General features: G+C 48.9%; 1 protein-coding gene across 2 annotated transcripts in view; it reads right to left on the bottom strand.

Moving 5' to 3' along the window:
- Positions 1-20,065, bottom strand: part of RELL1 (RELT like 1) — a 60,219-nt gene extending 40,154 nt beyond the window's left edge. For both annotated transcript variants that reach the window (XM_051830751.2, XM_002709268.5), the window contains exon 1: positions 19,866-20,065. In XM_051830751.2, coding sequence (XP_051686711.1) covers positions 19,866-19,953 — 88 coding nt within the window. In that variant the 5' untranslated portion in view covers positions 19,954-20,065. The remainder of the gene's footprint in view (positions 1-19,865) is intronic.
- Between the last annotated feature and the right edge of the window lie 295 nt (positions 20,066-20,360).

The following is a 20,360-nucleotide window of genomic DNA, read 5'->3' on the forward strand; positions in this document are numbered from 1 at the left end:
CCAGCTCTCTGCTGTGGCCCGGGAAGGCAGTGGAGGATGGCCCAAGTGCTTGGGCGCCTGCACCCGCATGGGAGACCAGGAGGAAGCACCTGGCTCCTGGCTTCAGATCGGCGCAGCGCCGGCCGTAGCGACCATTTGGGGGATGAACCAATGGAAGGAAGACCTTTCTCTCTGTCTCTTTTTCTTACTATCTAACTCTGTCAAAAAAAAAAAAAAAAAAAAAAAAAAAGCTTAAATCCATTGCCTATGCTAATCAAAGGAGAGAAAGCAAAGTAAGCTCTACATAATGAAGTCATCCCCCAAATGATTTCTATTTGCCTACAGTGATAACGAAAGTCACAAAGCCCCTGCAACCATCCCCACAGTACCAGCCACGGAGAGACAGCACTGGCTGAAACTCAAGTTTAAATGCTATGGAGAGGTGGCTAGTGTTGTGGCATAGTACATACCAGCATCCCATATGGGCACCGGTTCCAGCCCCGGCTGCTAATTTTCCGGTCCATCTTCCTGCTAATGGCCTGGGAATGCTGTGGAAGATGCACTCATGTGGGAGACCTGGAAGAAGCTCCTGGCTCCCAGCTTCTGATCATCCCAGCTCCAGCAACTGCAGTCATTTGGGGAGTGAACCAGCAGATGGAAGACCTCTCTTCTCTGTCTCTCCCTCTCTCTGTCTGTAACTCTGCCTCTCAAAATAAATAAATAAATAAATAACTCTTTAAAAAAAATGCTGTGGAGAGAACCAATGGGTTTACATGGGAATTGGAGAATAATAAAAGCCAGAACATAGGTAAGTGCTAAACCTTTCAGGGAAACCTGAGGCAGTGGACAGCATCTAATCAGCTCCCAGATAAACGACTGCTGGGACTGACCCCACCCACCCCTGCAGACAGCTGTGGGTGACACGTGGTGGTGGTGGGTGGTGCATGTAGACAGCAGAGCTGGCTGGCACTAAGCCCACCCTCCCAGGACCCTCCCCCTCCTGGGTACTACTCCCTTCACTTTGTCACAGGGCCTGAAAAGCAGCCCTGATGCAGGAGCACCCAGGCCTGACTCTGAGCAGCAAAGCTGCGCTAGGAACGGAGGGAAGCTGGGGCAGCCTCCTGGGTAAGACCCACAGAGGTCAGCAGCGCCAAGCCTGCCACGAGCCCCCGACCTGGAGACGCATCTGGCCACGGGCTCCTAGAAACATTACCATCAGTCACGATAACAATCATTTTTAATGGGAAAATGCACTGCAGTTTCCAATCCAATTACACATAAGGAATGTTTGGAACACAACCAGCCCTTCAGCAGAGGCTCCTTGTAGAAGTACTAGAGGCGCTGAGAAGGATTTTACATCGGGTCCCAAGACGAAACTGAATTTGGCCAGACAAAAAAGGAACAAACGTTCTTAACAGGCAGGAGACAGGGAGACAAAGCCCAGTCACTCCTCAACTCCAGGCTGCTGCCCGGACAAAAGCTGAACCTAGAGGGACATCAACGGAAGAAACCTAAAAACTCACCCTAGTATTTGCCATTCCAGCCTCAGTTTAAACTAAAGAGGAAAAACTCACTTGGCAGAGTGAGATGAAGTCCCGAGCATCCTCCGTTCTGTCTCGGGTTTACCGTTTGAAGTTGCTTCTTAAGACCAAAGAGCTCCCTGACCAAACTCAACTCCCCAAGGAACACCCAAGCCTGAGCACAGACGAGAGCCTCAGCTCTCCAAGACCGTCCTTGGGAGGGGACCGACTTCAGGATCCCTGGGCTACAGAAGCGAAGGACTTGCATTCAGAAGACAACAGAAGGCTCACGGGACGGGGCTTCACCCCAGGCTAGAGCAAGGTCAGCTCAAGTATTTGCTCTGGGATACAGGCTAGGAAGCCACTAACCACACACGGAGGGCAGAGAGGGCTGAGGCGTCCAGCACACATCACTGGAGTCCTTGGACAGAGTGCAGGGGAGGGCAAGGCCCAGGAGGCTGCAGGGACTCAGGGAGCCTCACTGAATCTCTCCCTCCTCTCCTCCCGCTCTCCCACCCCAGCTTCTTCCCTCCCCTGGCCCTCTTTCTTTAGCTATTTTCAAGGTTGCCAGCTTGGGAAGTTTCCAAAGTCTTGAGCTACTGATAGCCTTGTCTGGCCCCTGCACAGGTGCTGGAAGGCTGGAGAGCAGACGTGGAAAGAGACTTACACTAAAACCCTCCTGTACCTTTTCACATTGCAAGTTACGTCCATTCAGGAGAGAAATGGAGTTCCTAAAGGTCATTTGTCCAAAGTGACCTTAAAGCAACACAACTTCCAAAATCTAATATTTGCTTCAGATTCTTTCCAAAAGGTAATGTGTTACTAAGACCGGATTGCTACTTGAAAGTCATTAACAGCAGCATTTACCAAGTGCTGGCAGTGCCAGGGTCTCTTCCATGTGCAATCTCATCTCGTGCAATCTCAACCCCTGTGATGAAGGTTCTTGCATCCCTCTCACCTGTAGATGAGGAAATGAAGCATACAGGGGCCCAGGAGGAAGCCCCAGCATATGGCAGGACAGGATTCAACCCAGACAATAGACCTTAGGGCCCTCATTCTCATTAACAGTGTATGCAAGCCTGGAGTGGCCTCCAGTTTCACGCAGTGTCGCGTGCCTTTAGGGAAACAGGTTTAGATAAACCATCACCAATGGACCCTAGGACTGAGCTGCAGTTCAGTTCACATACAGCTACCCCAATACACTTGCCTGCTAAAAAGCTGTCTCTCTCCAAAATAACTTATATATGGTTAATGCTAAAATCAGCATGCACTTCCTTGAGTGTAAAAATCATCTTCAGGAAAAGTTGCTCACGTCAGCTACAGGGAGATGAAATTTATACTGACTACATACTTTTTTAATCTTGGAAGCATAATATTTCCCTATATTAATTTTAATTGCAAAAATGAAGACCACTGTAAAGTATGACACTATTTCATCCCTCCAGCACCACTATGAAGGTAAAGTAATGAAGACCTTTTTTCATCTGTTGAAAAGCATCTCATTCGCCTATACCAGGGCACCTCAAAAAGTTGGTGGAAAATAGAATTAAAAGGTAAGTTAATTTGGTGCAAAAATATTTTGAAATCCATGCATAGTTTTTCCATTACCTGTTTTCCACAAAGCTTCTAAGGACTTCTTGCATGCGTTCACATTGTTACTCACCAACTGCTATACTTAGAAGTTAGTCAATGTTTACCACAAACAGAATTTGTACAGCGATGTTAGTTACACGGCATCTAAAATTCTTTCAAAAAGAAAAAGTAGGGAACACAGTAAAGAAATTTTCTATTATACAAATTAGCTGGAGAAACGCAATACAAAATATAAAAGTTCTCAAATGACAAGGGTGCTTCTCGGTGCACTGGCACATGGGTCATTCCATTTGCAACCCCTAGGCAAAAGGAATTAGCCAGGATGGCTGACGATCTGCTCATTTTGGTAAATAGATCAGGGGCCAAAACAACATTTCTGAGGCAGAGAAACGAGCCAGGCAAGTCTCACTCCACTAACATCTTCCTGACCTGTGTCGTTGCAACAACACACCACTCAGACACACCAAGGTCAAAGTCAGGAAGCACACACCTGCAGGAAAGCCACAAGGGCATGGTGTCCTCTCGTGGACCTGTGATCCCTGTGGCAGCTCCCAGAATGCAGGGAGAGCCCCTTAACCACTGTAACACTGAACCTGTGGATGCAGACTCTCTCCTTCCAGAAAGGCTCCGAGATCTCCAATGGAGGGCCTGTGTCCACTGTTACTGGGGGAGCAGTGTTATTAAGGTTCTATTAGGTAGGACAGATGTCTAATGTACTCAAATCCTCTTTGCCAAATACCAACAGTTTTCAAAAACATGAATAAATAGGTTTTTCCGGAGCTGATACACCCACAGCCTCCCATACTTGCTGAAAGATGTAACTACACCAGCATGCGCCTGGGCTCGGCAAACCCAACAGAAGGTCCCAGCGTGCAAAGACGAAATAGCAAGCTACAAATAGCAGCACATTCCTAAACCCAGCTTTGGGAATTGGCCCTCAACTCGATTTTCAAGGGATTCCAGCTCACTGCAAACTGCCAAGTCCCTAAGGGGACAGTAAATCTGCACTTACGAAACCTCACCAAAGGCCACTGTCCACTTTCCACAAGGCTGAGATTCCTCATTGTAACTGGGCATTCCTCCTGAGAGGCCAGGCACAGGCCATTAAACTATGGGAGGAAGGCTGGGTCACAAGTGCCTGAACAAAGCCATCAGACGGGAAGAGGAGGACAGCCCCAGATGGCCTGCTTCCGGCAGAAACAGCAAGAGCAGGGCGGTGGTGTTCCCTAAGGAATCAGAATCCTTGGAGCTCAGACAGGGAGCTGGAGCACAGAACCACGCCTCGGGAGCACCATCGCTGGTTTCTGGGTCTGACCCGCCCTGCCAGGGCTGGGAGGCCAGCAAAGATATTTCCACGGGACAGAACACCACACCAACTACAGGGCGTGGAGTTGAGCTGGCTGGAGCTGAGCAATGGCTTCAAGAAGGAACACGGGCCCAGCACCTGACAGCAGGGACAGAGAGGCAACACTGGCTGATCCCCCACGGTGAACTCATGGCTTGAGATTTCCATATCCAGGGACTCCTGGCTGTTTGACTATTTTACCACCAACTGCAAACAGGAACCTCTACCGAGGGCTTATGTATGCACCTGGCATTTTATTGGCATTATCTCTTTTCCAATCACTACTATGACGGTGTTATCACCAACCCCATGGGAGAAATGGAGACACTAGGGAACAAAGTACGATCAAAGTCACCCATCTAGAAAATGGACAGGCCAGGATTTGAACTGAGGTCTGCTGCAGGCAGAGATCAAACTGAACCAGGCTACTCCTGAAGAAGCAAGGAAGCAAAGCAGAAGCCAGCTGTTTTCGTGGTGACGCTGCATTCAATCTACGGGCTCGCTGTGAGATGCCGAGCAAGCTGGTTAACTTCGCTGTGCCGCAGCCTCTTCACCTAGAAATGAAGATCATCATGGAATGCTCTCGGAGCATCACGTGATTCACTCAGATTCACCCCAGTGCCTGCAGAGAGTAAGCACTCAGCAAACGCTACCTAGTACGGCTGTGGTTACTATCACAGTGATGATGACAACTACTACCAGTGCAAAACAGTTGCTAACTTCACAAAGCTTACGGCTCTGCTGAGGACTGCAACATGGAACACAGAAGGAAAGGACAGTGCACCCAGGAGCCAGTCTGGAGGAAGGAATCGACGCGAAATGCAGGGTGCAGAGAATACAAACCCTGGAGCTCAGGGAGCAGCTGCCATGAGGGACCTGCCCAGGCAGACCACAGTCAGTCTTGGCTGTCAGGGCTCCAAGTCTCCACGCGCCAGCCCGGCCGGAACTTCTCTTCCTTCCAGGAACAGGAAGTGGACAATGATTAAACAGAAAACTACAAAAGTCCTGGACAGAGGGTTTTCCAGTTAGTCACAGGTTTAGCCAGAAAGAGTTCCTGCAAGCCAGGCACGTGGCCTGCTTCTGAGAATTTGGGAACTGGGAAATGAAGGTGAGTAACCGTGGCACCCCAAGGTTGTGTCCGGTTAAAGTCACCTGATGTGAAGTCCTTATCGTTACGGTTAGAGAAAGAGCAGCGTGAAAGAGGGGCTGGGAGAGAAAATAAAGATCCTATCAGAAAAGACAAGCAAAGTTACAGTAAAATGGAAGTAATCGGGGAAGTGTGGACACAAAGAAGCTGATTTTAAGGGAGCAATATGAATGTGAAGGTCACTAGCATGAAACCCAAATAACAACTCCAAAAACTAGTAGCAACTGTTTAGACACACAGGAAAAAAAACACTGCTAATGTTAGACGCGCTCCCATGCACACCCTATGAAGTTACTGTTCCAAGCACCTTACAGAAATTAGCTCATTCAATCCTTACAATAGCCATAAGAGATAGTACTACTATTTTCAACCATATTTCACACATGCAAAACCTACAGCACAGAGAAGTCAAGCAACCAACATCAGCTCACAGAGCTAGCAAGTAGCAAAGGTGAGATTTTAATTCAGACAGCCTGGCTCCAGAGTCCCATATCCTGTGCTCTACTACCTCTGAAGTATGCAAGCCAGCAGTTTCTACATCCAGCAAAAATCCATGGAAGAGGGTTATCCACCTCTATTCTAAGATTGACTGAATAATTTTTATTTATTTGAAAGGCTGAGTTATAGAGGGAGGAAGAGAAACAGACAGACAGAGAAATATTCCATCTGCAGATTCACTCCCCAAATGACCACAATGGCAAGAGTTGGACGAGGCTGAAGCCAGGAGCCAGGAACTTTTTCCAGGTCTCCACGAGGATGCAGGGGCCCAAGTCCTTGGGTCATCTTCCACTGTTTTCCCAGGCACATTAGCAGGCAGCTGGAACAGAAGTAGAGAGGCCGGGTTTTGAACTAATGCCCCTATGGAATGCCAGCATCACAGGCGGAGGCTTAACCTGCTGTGCCACAACGCCAGCCCCTCCACCTCTATTCCAGATACCACTATGGGATTCAGGTAGCTAACAGCTGTGAGTAGAAAAGCTACAGATAATCATGACTCATCTAACCCAATAAGAAATCTAAGATGACAGGAACGACTTTTCCTAGTGTGTCCGAAATAGTGGCAATTGTTAAGGGAAAATGTTAATTGAAACAAAAAACACAAAGTGCTCTTTGGAGTCAATATGATTCCTGCTTTTCTAAGGGAAGAAAAGATGCCAATGTTTACAGTAGCTGTGTCCCAGGGGTGAGTTTTTTATTTCCTTTTTACTGTTTCTTTTAATCTTAGTATTTTCCAGATTTGTTCCTTTTTCATATTTTTCTTAGTTTATTTATATACAGTGCAATCACAAAATCTCTAAAAAATAGAGGAGGATGGGCTATGTGTTAAAAAAGAAGACAGAAGACAGGGCTGGCATTGTGGTACAACAGGTTAAGCCACCACTTGTGACACCAGCATCCAATACTGGAGCCCTGGTTCGGGTCCTAGTTGCTCTGCTTCCTATCCAGCCCCTACTAATGTACTTGGAAGATAGCCAATCATGGGCCACGTACTCGGGGCCCTGCCACCCATGCAGGAGACACAGATTGAATTCCTGGTTCCTGGCTTTGGCCCGGCCCAGTCCCAACTGGTGTAGTCATTTGGGGAGTGAACAATGGATAGAAAATCAATCTCTCTCTCTCTCTCTCTCTCTCTCTCCTCCTCTCTGTCAGTCTGTCTTTCAAATTAATTAAGGAATTAATTTTTAAAAACCATTTGTTAGCCAATACCTCCCAAATATAGTCAATATCCATCTTTGGATGGTGAAACTTTGGAGTATTTCTTTCTCTTTTCTGTACTTCTCAAATATCTTCATGACAATCAGTATTTTTATTTTTTAACTACAGATAATGAAGTCTTAAAGGAGCTCTCCTTACTTGAACCATAGGAAATTGCCATTGTAGGTCAAAAATGGTTGAATACTGGTAATTCCACAAGGTTCCTCCTGATGATGATATTAGGAACTGCCTGTGGCTACCACCCATGATACTAACATAGACATTTCCATTGGCCAGAGACAATGCTACGGAATCTTTGCACAGGAAACAAGGATCAAAGAAAACCACAGAGTGGTATAACTTTCATTTTATTACACCATAAAATACAGTGTAAATAAATAAACAGTAAGGCCCTGGCCTGATAATTTTTTTCCTTTCCCACTAATTTCTTTTTTAACTCCCTTGAGCCTTTAACTAAATGGTAAACCACTAAACAGTAAACCAAAAAAGATTAAACCAAATTTACAATATTTTAAGATTATGAATTGGCTCGTCCCAATCAGAAAGACTTGATTTTCTTTTTTATTCTTCCCATACCCAGTATCCAGTCCCGCTGGGGTGTCTCACCAATTCCAACATGACCCTAGATGGGGTCAGTGCAGAACCCCACTGCAGACATCAGCCACAAATGGGGTCCCCAGGCTAACCCTTCTGCTTGGTTTACTACAAACTGGGGGCTTCCTATGACCCTAATTTCAACAGTTTCCACAGTGACGCACACAAGTGGGGAAAGCAGTATACTTACATTTTACTGTGGCGGCTACAACTCAGGAACAGCCAAATGGAAGCAGGGCAGGGCACGGCGGAGGCGGGGCTGACAGCCTCCTCCCGATGCCCCCCTCCCAGCACATTCACAGGTTCACAACCCGAAGTTCCCCAGCCTCCAGGTGCCCCCGTCCTACAAGGTCCATTACATGGGAAAGGCTGATCCAGTCCCTGGCTGCTGATGACTGGGCCTAAACCTGCAGCCCCTCCCTTCCCCAGAGCAGGGGGAGGAGTGCGAGTCCCACCCTCTAATCCTGAGTTTCGTTCCTCTGGCAGCCAACCCCTACCCCCAAGCCTTCTGGGCTTCATCTCAGGGATAGTCTAAGGGGCTCATTGTTGATAACAAAAGATGTTCCCATCGCTTAAATTCTGGGCCAGAAATCAGAGATGGAGACTAAACACACATACACACACACGTATACCGCACTGGCTCCAAGTCCAGAGTCTACTCATTAGCATACTGAGATGCAGCACTGAACAACATGGAAAAGCAGAGGGACTCTCCTAAAGTCTATCCCTGTCACACTCCCACGCAGGCACTAAGACACGAGGAGTCTGCTATCCAGGTAACTACCATCTCCAAATATGTGGGCACCGCATGTCTACCTTTCAAATTGGTTTTCCCCTCCCCCAAATCTATCCCATCACCATGTAAGGAACCGAGGGACTGAGCAAACAGACTCCCCAGAAATGAGAGAGCTGGAGCCTGCAGCACGCAGCACACCATGCCAGAGCGGATCTGCACCCTGCACTGCCCGGACACTGACAGCTGTGCAGACCCGGAAAGAGAAGAAAGCATGCGGACGTGGCCAAGAGTAGGGCCCAAGAATGAAAATGCTCAATCGTCTTCTAAAAATAAATGTTGAGCCAGGGATTAAGAATGCAGCAGACAAGGTGATCTGTATCATTTCAGAGGAGTTACTCAACTGAAGACACCATCAGCAGGCACTCTTCGATTTGTGTCCTTTCAGAGTTACTCAGCTGAACACACCAGAATGAGCACTTCCCGTTTCCACAGCAAGACAGTCCATACACTGCACTTATTTCACCCTATTCACTTCCCAGCACACCTGAAACTTTCAAAGTGTGCTTCTATCGACAATAATCTACGTGTTGCATTGAACCTACTGTACTCCATGGGCTATGCCTGGGTCACTTACAAAGGTGTGTCCACCCTCGGCCCGGCCTGCACTGCCTCTCCCTGCTCACCTCCGGGCCTTTGCACAGGCTGCTGCTTGGGCTGAGCACTCCTTGCCCTACACTCTCTGCAAGGCCTGCTGAAAGTGCCCAGCTTTAGGCTACAAAGCCTTTTCCACCCCTCACATCAGAAAGTCTCCCCTCTGTGATCCCACACGGCACTTTGCCTGTAGTTCTGTGATTGTCTGGAAGCAATTTGTGCCATCCCAGAACACGCTGTTTTAGTAGCTTATCTCGCCCTCCTCAGTCAAAGGCTGTGGAAGACAGACAGCACAAGTCTTGCTCATTTCACAAACCCACTCAGCACTGGCAGGACTACAGAAGAGGAAAACCTCCTTTTTAAATTAACTGCACACAACTGCTCCTACCAGCTGTATCTACAGAGTCCATTAAAAGACATTGACTTGGCAACCAGGCACGTGAAATACGCTGCACCCTCAACACCCAGCTTGCTGGCTCTATCATGCAGTTTTAAGCGACCTTCAAGGCCTCCCTTTCCCGTCTGGCGGCTGTTTTCTGTTTCACCTTTCACAGAGCCAGAGGACGATGGAAAACACACAGGAAACAGTAAAAGCGCTGGGGCCACGGCAGCACACAGCACAGACCTGCAAGGGGAAAGGAAGGGGCGCCTGCTCCACAGCCATCTGCCACTTCGCCAATTCCAGGAAGTTCCAGCTGCCATTCTTTAAAATGTGGCTAATTCACACGATTGTGTTAGAGTCTTCCAGCTACGAAGAGCGGGTAGGGCACTGGAAAATCCGAGCTCCTGAGTTCATGTGAGACCCAAAGCCCCGTGAATTCTTCAAACATCCACCCCGTAGAGGAATCTCAGAAAACCACACACTATGTTTGTGTATATGCTTGGGGGAGGAAGCCTTGGCATGTTACCAGTATGCAAAGGAATTTTCTGCTTGTTTGTTTTTAACCTTACCCATCATGTGACATGTTAGGTATTGGTTCTTTAGAGACCCTCAGCCATTTGGCAAAATGTATCTCATCAGCTAAGAAGGGTAATGGCCTCATTGTCTAATTTGTGTCTTTTCAGGAAACTGAAACCAATTTTTCCTTAATATCTCCTTCGTGCCAAAATGTTATTAAAATCATTTCTGAATCTAATGCCATGTATACTGAATTACTTCCTTGTAAAGAAGTCCTAGGCTAATTCATCATTTTTAGCTAAAAACGAAATGTCCACTAAATTTACAATATTCTTGGTTCTCTCTTTAAGTAGATGGACCTACAATGAAGACAAATTAAAAATAAAATTTCCTTCTACCAGCAACAGCTTCATGATGATGCCAAGAGCACTCAAGAACAAGGACACCCATGTAGCTTTGCTTTCCCCTCCTCGTCTTGGCCAATCCTCTGGCTCTGTGGCCTCAACCTACCACTCACAGCCGCTGGAAGAATTAAATCTGACCAATCCACCAAATATCCGAGCACTGCTCATTGCTCAATGCCTCAAGCAACTCCAGTTAGAGAAAACACAACAGAGGACACAGTGCATGTACCTGAGGGGTCCACAGCATGGAACAGAATGGATGCAACAGGTATTCATGGGCGTATGGACATGGATATTCTCAGAGACACCTAGGAAAGGTTTCCTGAAGTGTTGCCCTTGGTCTCACCTTGCGGGATGGGAAGACGACAGAATATGGGCAGCTCAAGAAGCAGGGGAGGGAAAACCATGTTAGAAGCGTCACAACACATCTACTTCTTCTAGCTCTTATCTGCCCCCTCTCCTGCTCACATCTGCTACCTGGCCAGCATCACCTGGAAATGTGATAGCCAAGTCAATTCTCCAGCCCTGTCACAGAGCTACTGACGCAGCCACCCCGGGCTGGGCTCGGCGACCTGAGCTTTCGCCAGCCCTCTACTTGGACTCCCTCTACTTGGTTTGGGAACCAAGGCTGCAGATTTGCTCGTCCTGACCTCCTCACCTCCACTTGGGTGACCACCAGCTCTGTATGTGGCCACCTCCCTCAGCTGCGCAGGTGCAAGTTTCAATTCCTTCCCTCCAGAAGGCTTGCCCAACCAGCACCGGTTTCTCACCTTTCCGCCCATGTCCCACCCCTAGCCCCGGGTCAGGCACTGTGCCTCTGGGCCTCTGGGTATTGACACTTAATTATTTTGCTTGTTTAATTAAGTCTTCCCTGATAAACCTGCTGGCTCCATAACGGCACAGATGTGTTTTTCTGTTCATCTCACTTTCTCCCCAGGACCCTGCCCATGGTAAGCACTCTGTTACAATCTGCTCAATGAATAACTGTATCAGAGAACTAACCCACTGCTGCGGATTCAATGTGTCCCCTGAAAGTTCACGTGTTTTGAAGTTCGTCCCCAACTTCATAGGTGGATGGTATTTAGGGGAGGGCCTTTGGGAGATGATTAGGATTCAGTGAGATCATGAGGGCGGGACATGTGTGGCTTTGCAGAAGAGGAAGAGAGACTGAGCTAGCAGCTTGCTGTCTCGCCAGGGGACATCCTCCACAGGGCTACGCCGCACCAAGCAGGCTCTCACCTGACACTGGTGCCATGGCTCAGACCACCCTCCCACCCAAACGTCTCTATTCTTTATGAATTGCCAGGTTATAGCTACAGAGAATGGATACTTGTGACACAAGTGGTTTTGAATGTATGATAAAATGTAGAAGTATGGCATGTTCAGCATGCAATCGCCAGATGCATTTCAAGTACTGGCTGCAGAAACACAACTACATTTAGTTTGTCTTTGAGGAGCTTCATGAATGGGTGCTTTAAAAAGAAAACCTTTGCACCGAAAATGTCCACTAACACTTCACACTACCTCCACCGGATGAGGCGCTATGCCCGCCTACCCGTGATCATTCTTTGAACCTCTGTGACCACGTTTCTGTCTTTGGAGCAATGACGCCCAGGGAGCCTGGCTGACAAAACAGCCTCTCCTCCATTCTGGGAAGGGGTGGAAGAGACTCACGGCTGAGGTTTGTGGGTAAATATTAGGAAGAGCAACTCTGCACTGTATTATGAACACAAAGTCACAAGGCAGAACACCTCTGGATTCTACGCTGACTTCCCTCCTCCACTCGGATATTTGCATGTCTATTCTGGGTCCCATGCTTGGATCTGAACCTCCAACAGTGGACACGAGAGGCACAAAGTCCTTCTCTCACTAAACCTAGGGGTCTGCTCACCCATGGGCTACGGTCACCCTTGGTTCCCTGGGTCACTGGCCCCTTCTGGGCTCAGTTCCCTGCACACAAGGGGCTAGCTGTAAGATGACTACCCAAGACCCTTCCAACGCTAAGGTTACCTGACTGAGAGCAACCTGGTGACGCCCAGGAGCCCAGGCTATGCTAGCTCGGTTTCCACATCTACTAAGTAAGAAGCTGTGAGCCCTTCAAGGCCCTTGCAGCTCTGAAAGCACCGGACTCTGCTTCCTCACCATGAGACCCTACTGCATCGAAACACACACGAGTGAGCAAAGAAAAGATGAACAGGAACCAGGAAGACCCAGGGTGACCAACGGCCCATCAGTGTGATTGTTATATCAAATCCTGGGGGAAAATGTCTCAGTTGTATGACTGCACCTACAGATCAGCTGGTTAGATTAAAATCCACTGATGAATCTTCTAAAGATCTTTCCCAAAGAAAGTATCTCATTCTACCCTTACAAAGGCAATGGCCTCTTTCCTTGCTTCATTTTGGTAGCCAGTGGCTCTCTCCCACAAATCCCCTGCCTCCAGAGACAACTGCTACATCACTTGTCGCCAACTGTTCCTCCCTTAGGGCCTTGCACTGTTTCCTCAAAGGGCCCTCTGCCCTCTCCATGGCCAGCACCCGCAGCCAGGACTCAGGAGCGACACAGGATAGGCGACACCCCCAGTAGTGACAGAGAACCAGAAAGGAAAATTATAATAGATTTCATGAGTATTTATGATATACCAAACATTGTGGTTGTATTTCATGTAATGGTCACAGCAGCCCACGAGACAGCTCAGCCTCATTTTCTCCACAATACAGATAAGGGAAGTGGTTTAAAGATTTTTTTTTTCTCTGTACAATAGGCATGTTTATTAGTGGGTGGAATGCGGTTACACACAGGAGTGTGCAAACAAAATGGGGGAGGGGTGGATCGGAGGTGGCAGCTAGCATAGCACAATTCTCCCTGTCTGCATGGGACAGCCAAGGAGCAAAGGTAAGAAGCGGGGGGGCTCAGGTAGTGCAGGTGGGAACGGAACACCGGGTCTCCTGAGTTCAACAAGGTTGGCAGAAGGGCCCACAAGGGAAGATGACTGGGCACGAGCTCAGTCTGTCGGGGCACTGCCACCCTGCACCCATCCCTCCCTCCCTGCAAAAAGTCCCACTGGGTGGATTCAGTTTCTTTTCTCCCTGACAAAGGGAGCTGTGTCAATAACTGGCAGAGGAAAGCAGAGAACAGACTCAGCCCATCCTCAGCACCCAGCCACCCTGCTTCCATTGTGATGGGCAGGCATCCATAAAGCCACCCAGAAAAACAAAACCTCCCTTCTCCAGGGATCCTGACTTTTCTAGATTCCACACAAGAATACCAAGGAACTGCTGCTTTTCTTGAAGTGCCACTCACCTACAGAGTTTCTTTCTTCATAGCATATTCTGTTACTTTGAAAAATGCCCATGGAGTTTTGGCTATTTCTCCATAGAACATTTGGATATTTACATGGGATTTTTACATCTGCCTACAAGCAGACAGAAACAAATGAGTCAGAGAGGAGGAAATGTAGGACCGGAATTCCTTATCTAAAACATAAAGAGCAGCCATGCTCGGTCATTCAGGCCCTGTGAGTCCCGAAAGGTAATGCAATGCACTCAGCACCCACTATGTGATGCTCAGAAACCAAACTCACTAGTCACTGTAGCACAACACATGAGTATTCAAACGAAGCGAGATAATTATATACTATAGATTCGCACATCGGTGGAGTTTACAGTTTACCACCAACACAGCCAAAAGCTTACAAGAAACCTTGTTTTCAGAGTTTTCATATTCTAGAATTATCCATAAAGGATTACAGATACATGGAAATGGCTCAAATGCTAGAAAATAGTCAACCCACTAGTAATCAAAGATACCCCAATTAAAATAATCAAGGTATCAACTTCTCACCTAGCAAACTAACAAATAAGTTTTTCAAAGAAAATGCCAAGGCATGAACAGTGAGTCCCTCCCACCACTGCTGTGAGAATATAAACTGGGACAACCTGCAGATCAACAACAACGCCATCAATGGCCTCAAAAATGTGAGTCCCCTGCCCCAAAACTACCTTTCTTAAAAATCCATTTTTCTTTGGAAGTCATAGAATGTTTAGACAAAGCTTTATGCACAAAAGTGTTCACTGATACAATGAGTTTTAAAACTTATTTGAAAATAATTAGCACAAATGGAATTTAAAAGGAAGAGGTAAAATGCAACGAATCCATGCAATGGGACTTTATACAGCAATTTTTTCAGTGTGTAGGAAATTGGAGAAACTTGTTCATGTAACAAAAGATGAAAGATGCACTATGCAAAGTTGTACTAATGCTATGTAAGCAAAAAATGCATACAGAGAAGATTGAAATGAAATATGCCAACAGGGTAAGTACCTTGGAGTAAAGGGACCAAGGGGAATTCTCTTCCCCTAACCTCATAAACTTTCATTCTTTTGGGGGGCTTTTCCCAAAATACCCATGGTGCTATATATCAGCTGAGAGAAAAATGCAAAAAGAATTCTTATCTACATAACTCTCAATGGCAGCAGACTCATGAACCTGAGATGCCACTCAAGGTTCTTATAAAAGTTCAATGACCCTATCGTTGCAAGGATGCCACCTCTAGAGTGAAACCGTACAGTAGGAGGGTACTTCAAAAGATCCTTGCAAAGTGGAACTGAACTACACATGTAGGAGCAGCTGTTTGGCCTAGCAGTTGAGACACTGGTTAGTATGCCCACAGCCAATACCAGTATGCCTGTGTTTATCTCCCAGTTCCAGTTCCTGGTTTCAGCTTCCTGCTAATGCAGCCCCTGGGAGGCAGTTCACGATGATCCCAGGAACTGGGTTCCTGCCACCCACATGGGAGACCTGAACCGAGCTCTGGCTCCAGCCCATGGCCTTTGTCAGCAGCTGGGGAGTAAACCAGTGGATCAGAGCTGTGTGTGTGTGTGTGTGTGTGTGTGTGTGTCTGCCTCTCAACTAATTAAATGGCATTATAACTTAAACCAAGCTGAACGGACATTTTGGTGAAGAAATACAGCTTAACAAATACACAAGTTAAAAGATGTATGTCCCTTTGCCACTTGCTGAGATACTTCAGAGACGACAGATTACTTGATCCTCACTAACAGCAATGAGGCAGGTAAAGGCAGGAGCTGACACAAGGCCCATTTTCCAGGTGAGGAAACGGGCAGGATTTCTTCTTGACTCTGGACTTCAAGTCGGGAGCACTGACCCAAAGCTTGGTGCTCTTTCCACAGTATCAGGTCACTACCCTGCTACTTTGTGATACTCTGTAACTATCCTACAATAAAAACAAATGTCTTACTCAAAAGAAAAACAAATTTCTTACTCAAAAGAAAACCAAATCACTTAAGAATGAACCTCAAAATCAAACAGACCTGAATCAGTCAAAATCCAGCTTGGGCATTTGAGTGACTTTCAACTTCTCAAAGACTTAATTTCCGCGTCTATAAACACAGGAATAAAAACATACAGCCGGCAAGGTGTCATAAGAATGAAATTAGCTGAGTAGCACTAGTTCGTGTCCCAGTTGCTTTACCTGTGATCCAGCTTCCTGATGGTGGCCTGGGAAAGCAGCAGAAGATGGCCCAAGTACTTGGGGCCCTGCTACCCTCCAGGTCTTGGGAGACCTGCAGAAAGCTCATGGCTCCTTGCTTTGGCTTGGCCCTACCCTGGCTGTATGGTACCTGTGGCCTACCCTACCTGTGGCCATCTGGGGAGTGAGCCAGCAGATAGAAGATTTCTCTGTCTCACCGGCACCGCGGCTCACTAGGCTAATCCTCCGCCTTGTGGCGCCAGCACACCGCGCTCTAGTCCCGGTCAGGGCGCCGGATTCTGTCCCGGTTGCCCCTCTTCCAGGCCAGCTCTCTGCTGTGGCCAGGGAATGCAGTGGAGGATGGCCCAAGTCCTTGGGCCCTGCACCCCATGGGAGACCAGAAGAAGTACCTGGCTCCTGCCATTGGATCAGCGCGGTACGCCGGCCGTGGTGGCCATTGGAGGGTGAACCAACGGCAAAGGAAGACCTTTCTCTCTGTCTCTCTCTCTCACTGTCCACTCTGCCTGTCCAAAAAAAAAAAAAAAAAAAAAAAAAAAAAGATTTCTCTGTCTCCCCCTCTATCTCTGTGACTCTTTCACGTCAATAAATAAAAATCTTAAGGTAACAATAAACATTTCCATTTTCCAAAAACAGTAAATTGTCTGTAAGTTACTAACTCAAAATGCCAACTTAAGTCCTTGTTTTTTTTTTATTTTTTATTTTTTGCCAGGCAGAGTTAGACAGTGAGAGAGAGAGACAGAGAGTTATAGATGGTGAGAGAGAGAGAGAGAAAGGTCTTCCTTCTGTTGGTTCACTCCCCCAATGGCCGCTACCGCCAGCGCTGCGCCGATCCGAAGCCAGGAGCCAGGTACTTCCTCCTGGTCTCCCATGCAGGTGCAGGGACCCAAGCACTTGGGCCATCCTCCTCTGCCCTCCCAGGCCACAGCAGAGAGCTGGTCTGGAAGAGGAGCAACCGGGACTAGTAACCGGTGCCCCAACCAGGACTAGAACCTGGGGTGCTGGCACCGCAGGCAGAGGACTAGCCAAGTCAGTCACGGCACCAGCCCCAACTTTAGTCCTTGTAAACCACATCAAATTTGTTATTCTACCTGCTTTTGCCAACCAAGAACATCTTTACCAATCATAGGAGTAAGTAGTCTAAAATTATTAGAAAACAGTCAACACAATCATTTTAACCAATGATAATTTAATTCATTTTGTATTTTAAATCCGTTAATTACAGTGTTCCAATATATAATTAAACCTCAACATCAGAGCCAAACAATCCTTTAAATAATAACAACGAAATTTTTTGTTTGTATCACTTGGAACCTTGGCCTCTCTCATTCTAATTCATCTACTCAAACTCCCAGTTTGTTCCATTCTGCAGGGGGCATGGGCTCAGAGGGGAAGACAGGCAATATGACAGGCACTTCTCCAATTTTTCATTTCCTCTTTAAATTAAATTTGGGCATGGAATCACAAGCTCCTGGGGGTGCTCCTTCCAAACGCTCCACCCACTGACTTCGTGTTTATTATGCAGCGGTAGAGCTGGGCAGTGACCTGGCCAGAGGAGAACCCAGAAGTTAATAAAGCTTATCTCCAGCATCTCACCGAGGAGTCAGGAGGCTGGCCTGGAGCCCGTGCAGAGTGCATTTCTCGTCTCACCAGCGCCTGGCCCTTTTCTGCCCACTCCTTCCCCAAAGGCAGTGCCCACTGTCTGCCAGAGAAACTAATAAGCCCAAAGGTTGAGTAACCAGAGAACTGAAGCACATAAATAAGCCAAGATGTGGAAAATCATCCCCTCTGCTCCGTGGGGTATATCGTTTCCAAGGCTGCTGCTGAGAGACCGAAGTTTAATAAGATTCTTCCACTCGCATGGAAGTGAGACACTGCCACATCCCACTGTGCACCTACCTGCCTTTCTTTTCTCGACTTTACGACTTCCGATAAGAGCATGCTTATCATTTTCTGATGTCTCAGAATCTCAGCAAGACTGCTGAGGTCGCTTTATATTCTATTTCTCTCTGGAGAGCAGCATGATATAATGCAAGGGAATGAACTTTGGAAGCAAGTGGGCTGGGTTATCCCAGATGCAGATCCACAGAAAGGAACACACGCACACACACACACACACATACACACACCCTGCAGGTGTTACTTCTCTGAAGGCAGCCTGATCCGACAACAAGGGGATGCTGGGCCCACTGTTTAAAACTCCCTGGGCCTGATCTGCCTCACTGGAAACAGCACTGTATAGGATTATGAGAAAGGAGTTTTAAAATGCATAGCAAGTACTCCACCCAAAGCTTGGCATGTAGCAAGCACTCAACACTACTTCCTACCTCTTTCTTCCTGCTTTTCTGCACTCAGCCTGCAAACACTAACAGGGTCTTGGATTCCAAGCGGGTCAGTTATCTCTACTCTTTCTTTTGTAGATACCTGATTCTGCCTCAGCTCTGACTTTCGTCAAAAAGGTGACTGTGTAGTGAGATTCGAGCTTCCTGCATTCCTGTGCCAGTCCTGGGAGCTGGGTGCTGCTCAGAGAGAACCATCGAAACCCAAACCTACCCCAGGGAGGGACTTCACCCACATACATCTGGTGCTGAAGTTTTGATAATTTTACTCCCAGGTCCATCCGATCTACAAACTCCAGAGCACACTGACCCGGGGCTAACTTGACCGTGACTATGCACCTATCTGTGTCAGCAATGAAGCACGGGAGGAAAATGAAAATGTCCCATGTAATAAAACATGCCACACGTGGCCACTCCCCCAGGGTGGACAGCTGACGGAAATACAGCCTGCTAACACAGACTCAGGAGACATTCCCCATCCTGTTCCCTTCCTAGGCTGTCCTGGTTTCCACGAAAAGGCAGGACCCAAGTGAAAAGCCAGTGTAAACGCTGTCAGCCACGGGTAAGGTCTCGGGGCGAAGCGCAGCCTGTGCACGGCCCTCGGGGAGACAGTGCTGGAAGGTTTCCAGGGGCTGCTTATTTGGACCGAAGCGCTGGGCCCCCTCCAAAGCAGGCTGGGAAGAGCTTGCTGACGTCACATCCCAGGCTGGGGTAACCCCAAACGGCCAAGAAGGTGTAAGTTTGTTTATTTTTCTTAACCACAGGTGGTGGTAAGGAATCCCAGGCGCCACAGTGATAGAAACAGGAGCGTGTGAGACAGGACTTCCGCAGAAGCTACACCTCCCTTTGAGACATCTGTTAGAAAGTCCAGGATCCCAAGTTCACCGGCGGAGGCAACACTTGAGACAACCTCTCCGCAGGCGGCTTCCTGCCCTGACCGCAGAAGGTTCCTCTGGCAATGACAGAAATCGACCCAAACAAGAAAAAAAAAATGTAAGTTCACAAACGCGCCTTCCCGTTCTCGGAGCCTGGGGTATCCGGCGTCTGTGGGGGTCCATCTGGAATTCCTGCCCTCCTGCAAGAATTCCCCGACCACGAGGCAAAACGGGAAGAAGCGGGGATTCCCCAAGGTATTTTTAAAAAGGAAGCAAGGGAGAGAGGCGGCGACAGCGCGCCCCGTCGCCGGTGTCACCGCCGTCCGCTCCCGCTCGCCGGGCCTGGGGACAGGGCGGCGGGGCTGGGGTCCGCGCCGAGGAAGGCGACTCCAGGCCCGGTCCCTCCGAAGAGGCCGGGGGAAGGAAGGCGGCGCCGGCGACCGGGCAGCACGGGACGGGGCCGCTGCCACGCACCGCGCCCTGTGCGGGCTCCCCCGGCAGCAAGGCGGCACCCGAGCCGGCCCGGGACCCGGCGCCCCGGCGCGGAGGGGCCACTCACCCGGGGCCACCAGCGGCGAACTCACGGCGCCTCCCACGAAGACGGCGGCGGCGAAGACGGCGGACCCCGGCAGTCTCCGCGCAGCCATCTCCGCGTCCCTGTCCCCTTCTCCCCCGTGCGCCGCGTCCCGCGCTGAGGCCGGCGGTGCAGCCCCGGAGCGCGCGCGGACCGAGTGGCAGGGCTCGGCCTCCGCGCCGCCGACCCCGCCCCGCCATGGCCCCACCCACCGCGCCTCTCCCCGCCTCTCTCCCTGCCGCTCCCGGGACACCCCTGTCGGGCCCGAGGCTCGCGGTGGCCCCACCCCCTGGGGCCCCGCCCAGCGCAACCTGGCCCCGCCTCTCCCCGCCGCTCCCGCTTCCTTTTCAAACCCAGCGCCGCCGCCGCTGACGCGCGGATCAGCCCCCAGGCCCCGCCCAGACCCCGCCCCACCGCTGTTCGGCCCCGCCTCCTCTCCGTACCCGCTTCCTTTGCAAGCCAGGCAGGAGCTAAGCGCCT

The sequence above is a fragment of the Oryctolagus cuniculus genome, chromosome 2 (genome assembly GCF_964237555.1).
Source record: "Oryctolagus cuniculus chromosome 2, mOryCun1.1, whole genome shotgun sequence".
NCBI classification, from domain to species: Eukaryota; Metazoa; Chordata; class Mammalia; order Lagomorpha; family Leporidae; genus Oryctolagus; species Oryctolagus cuniculus.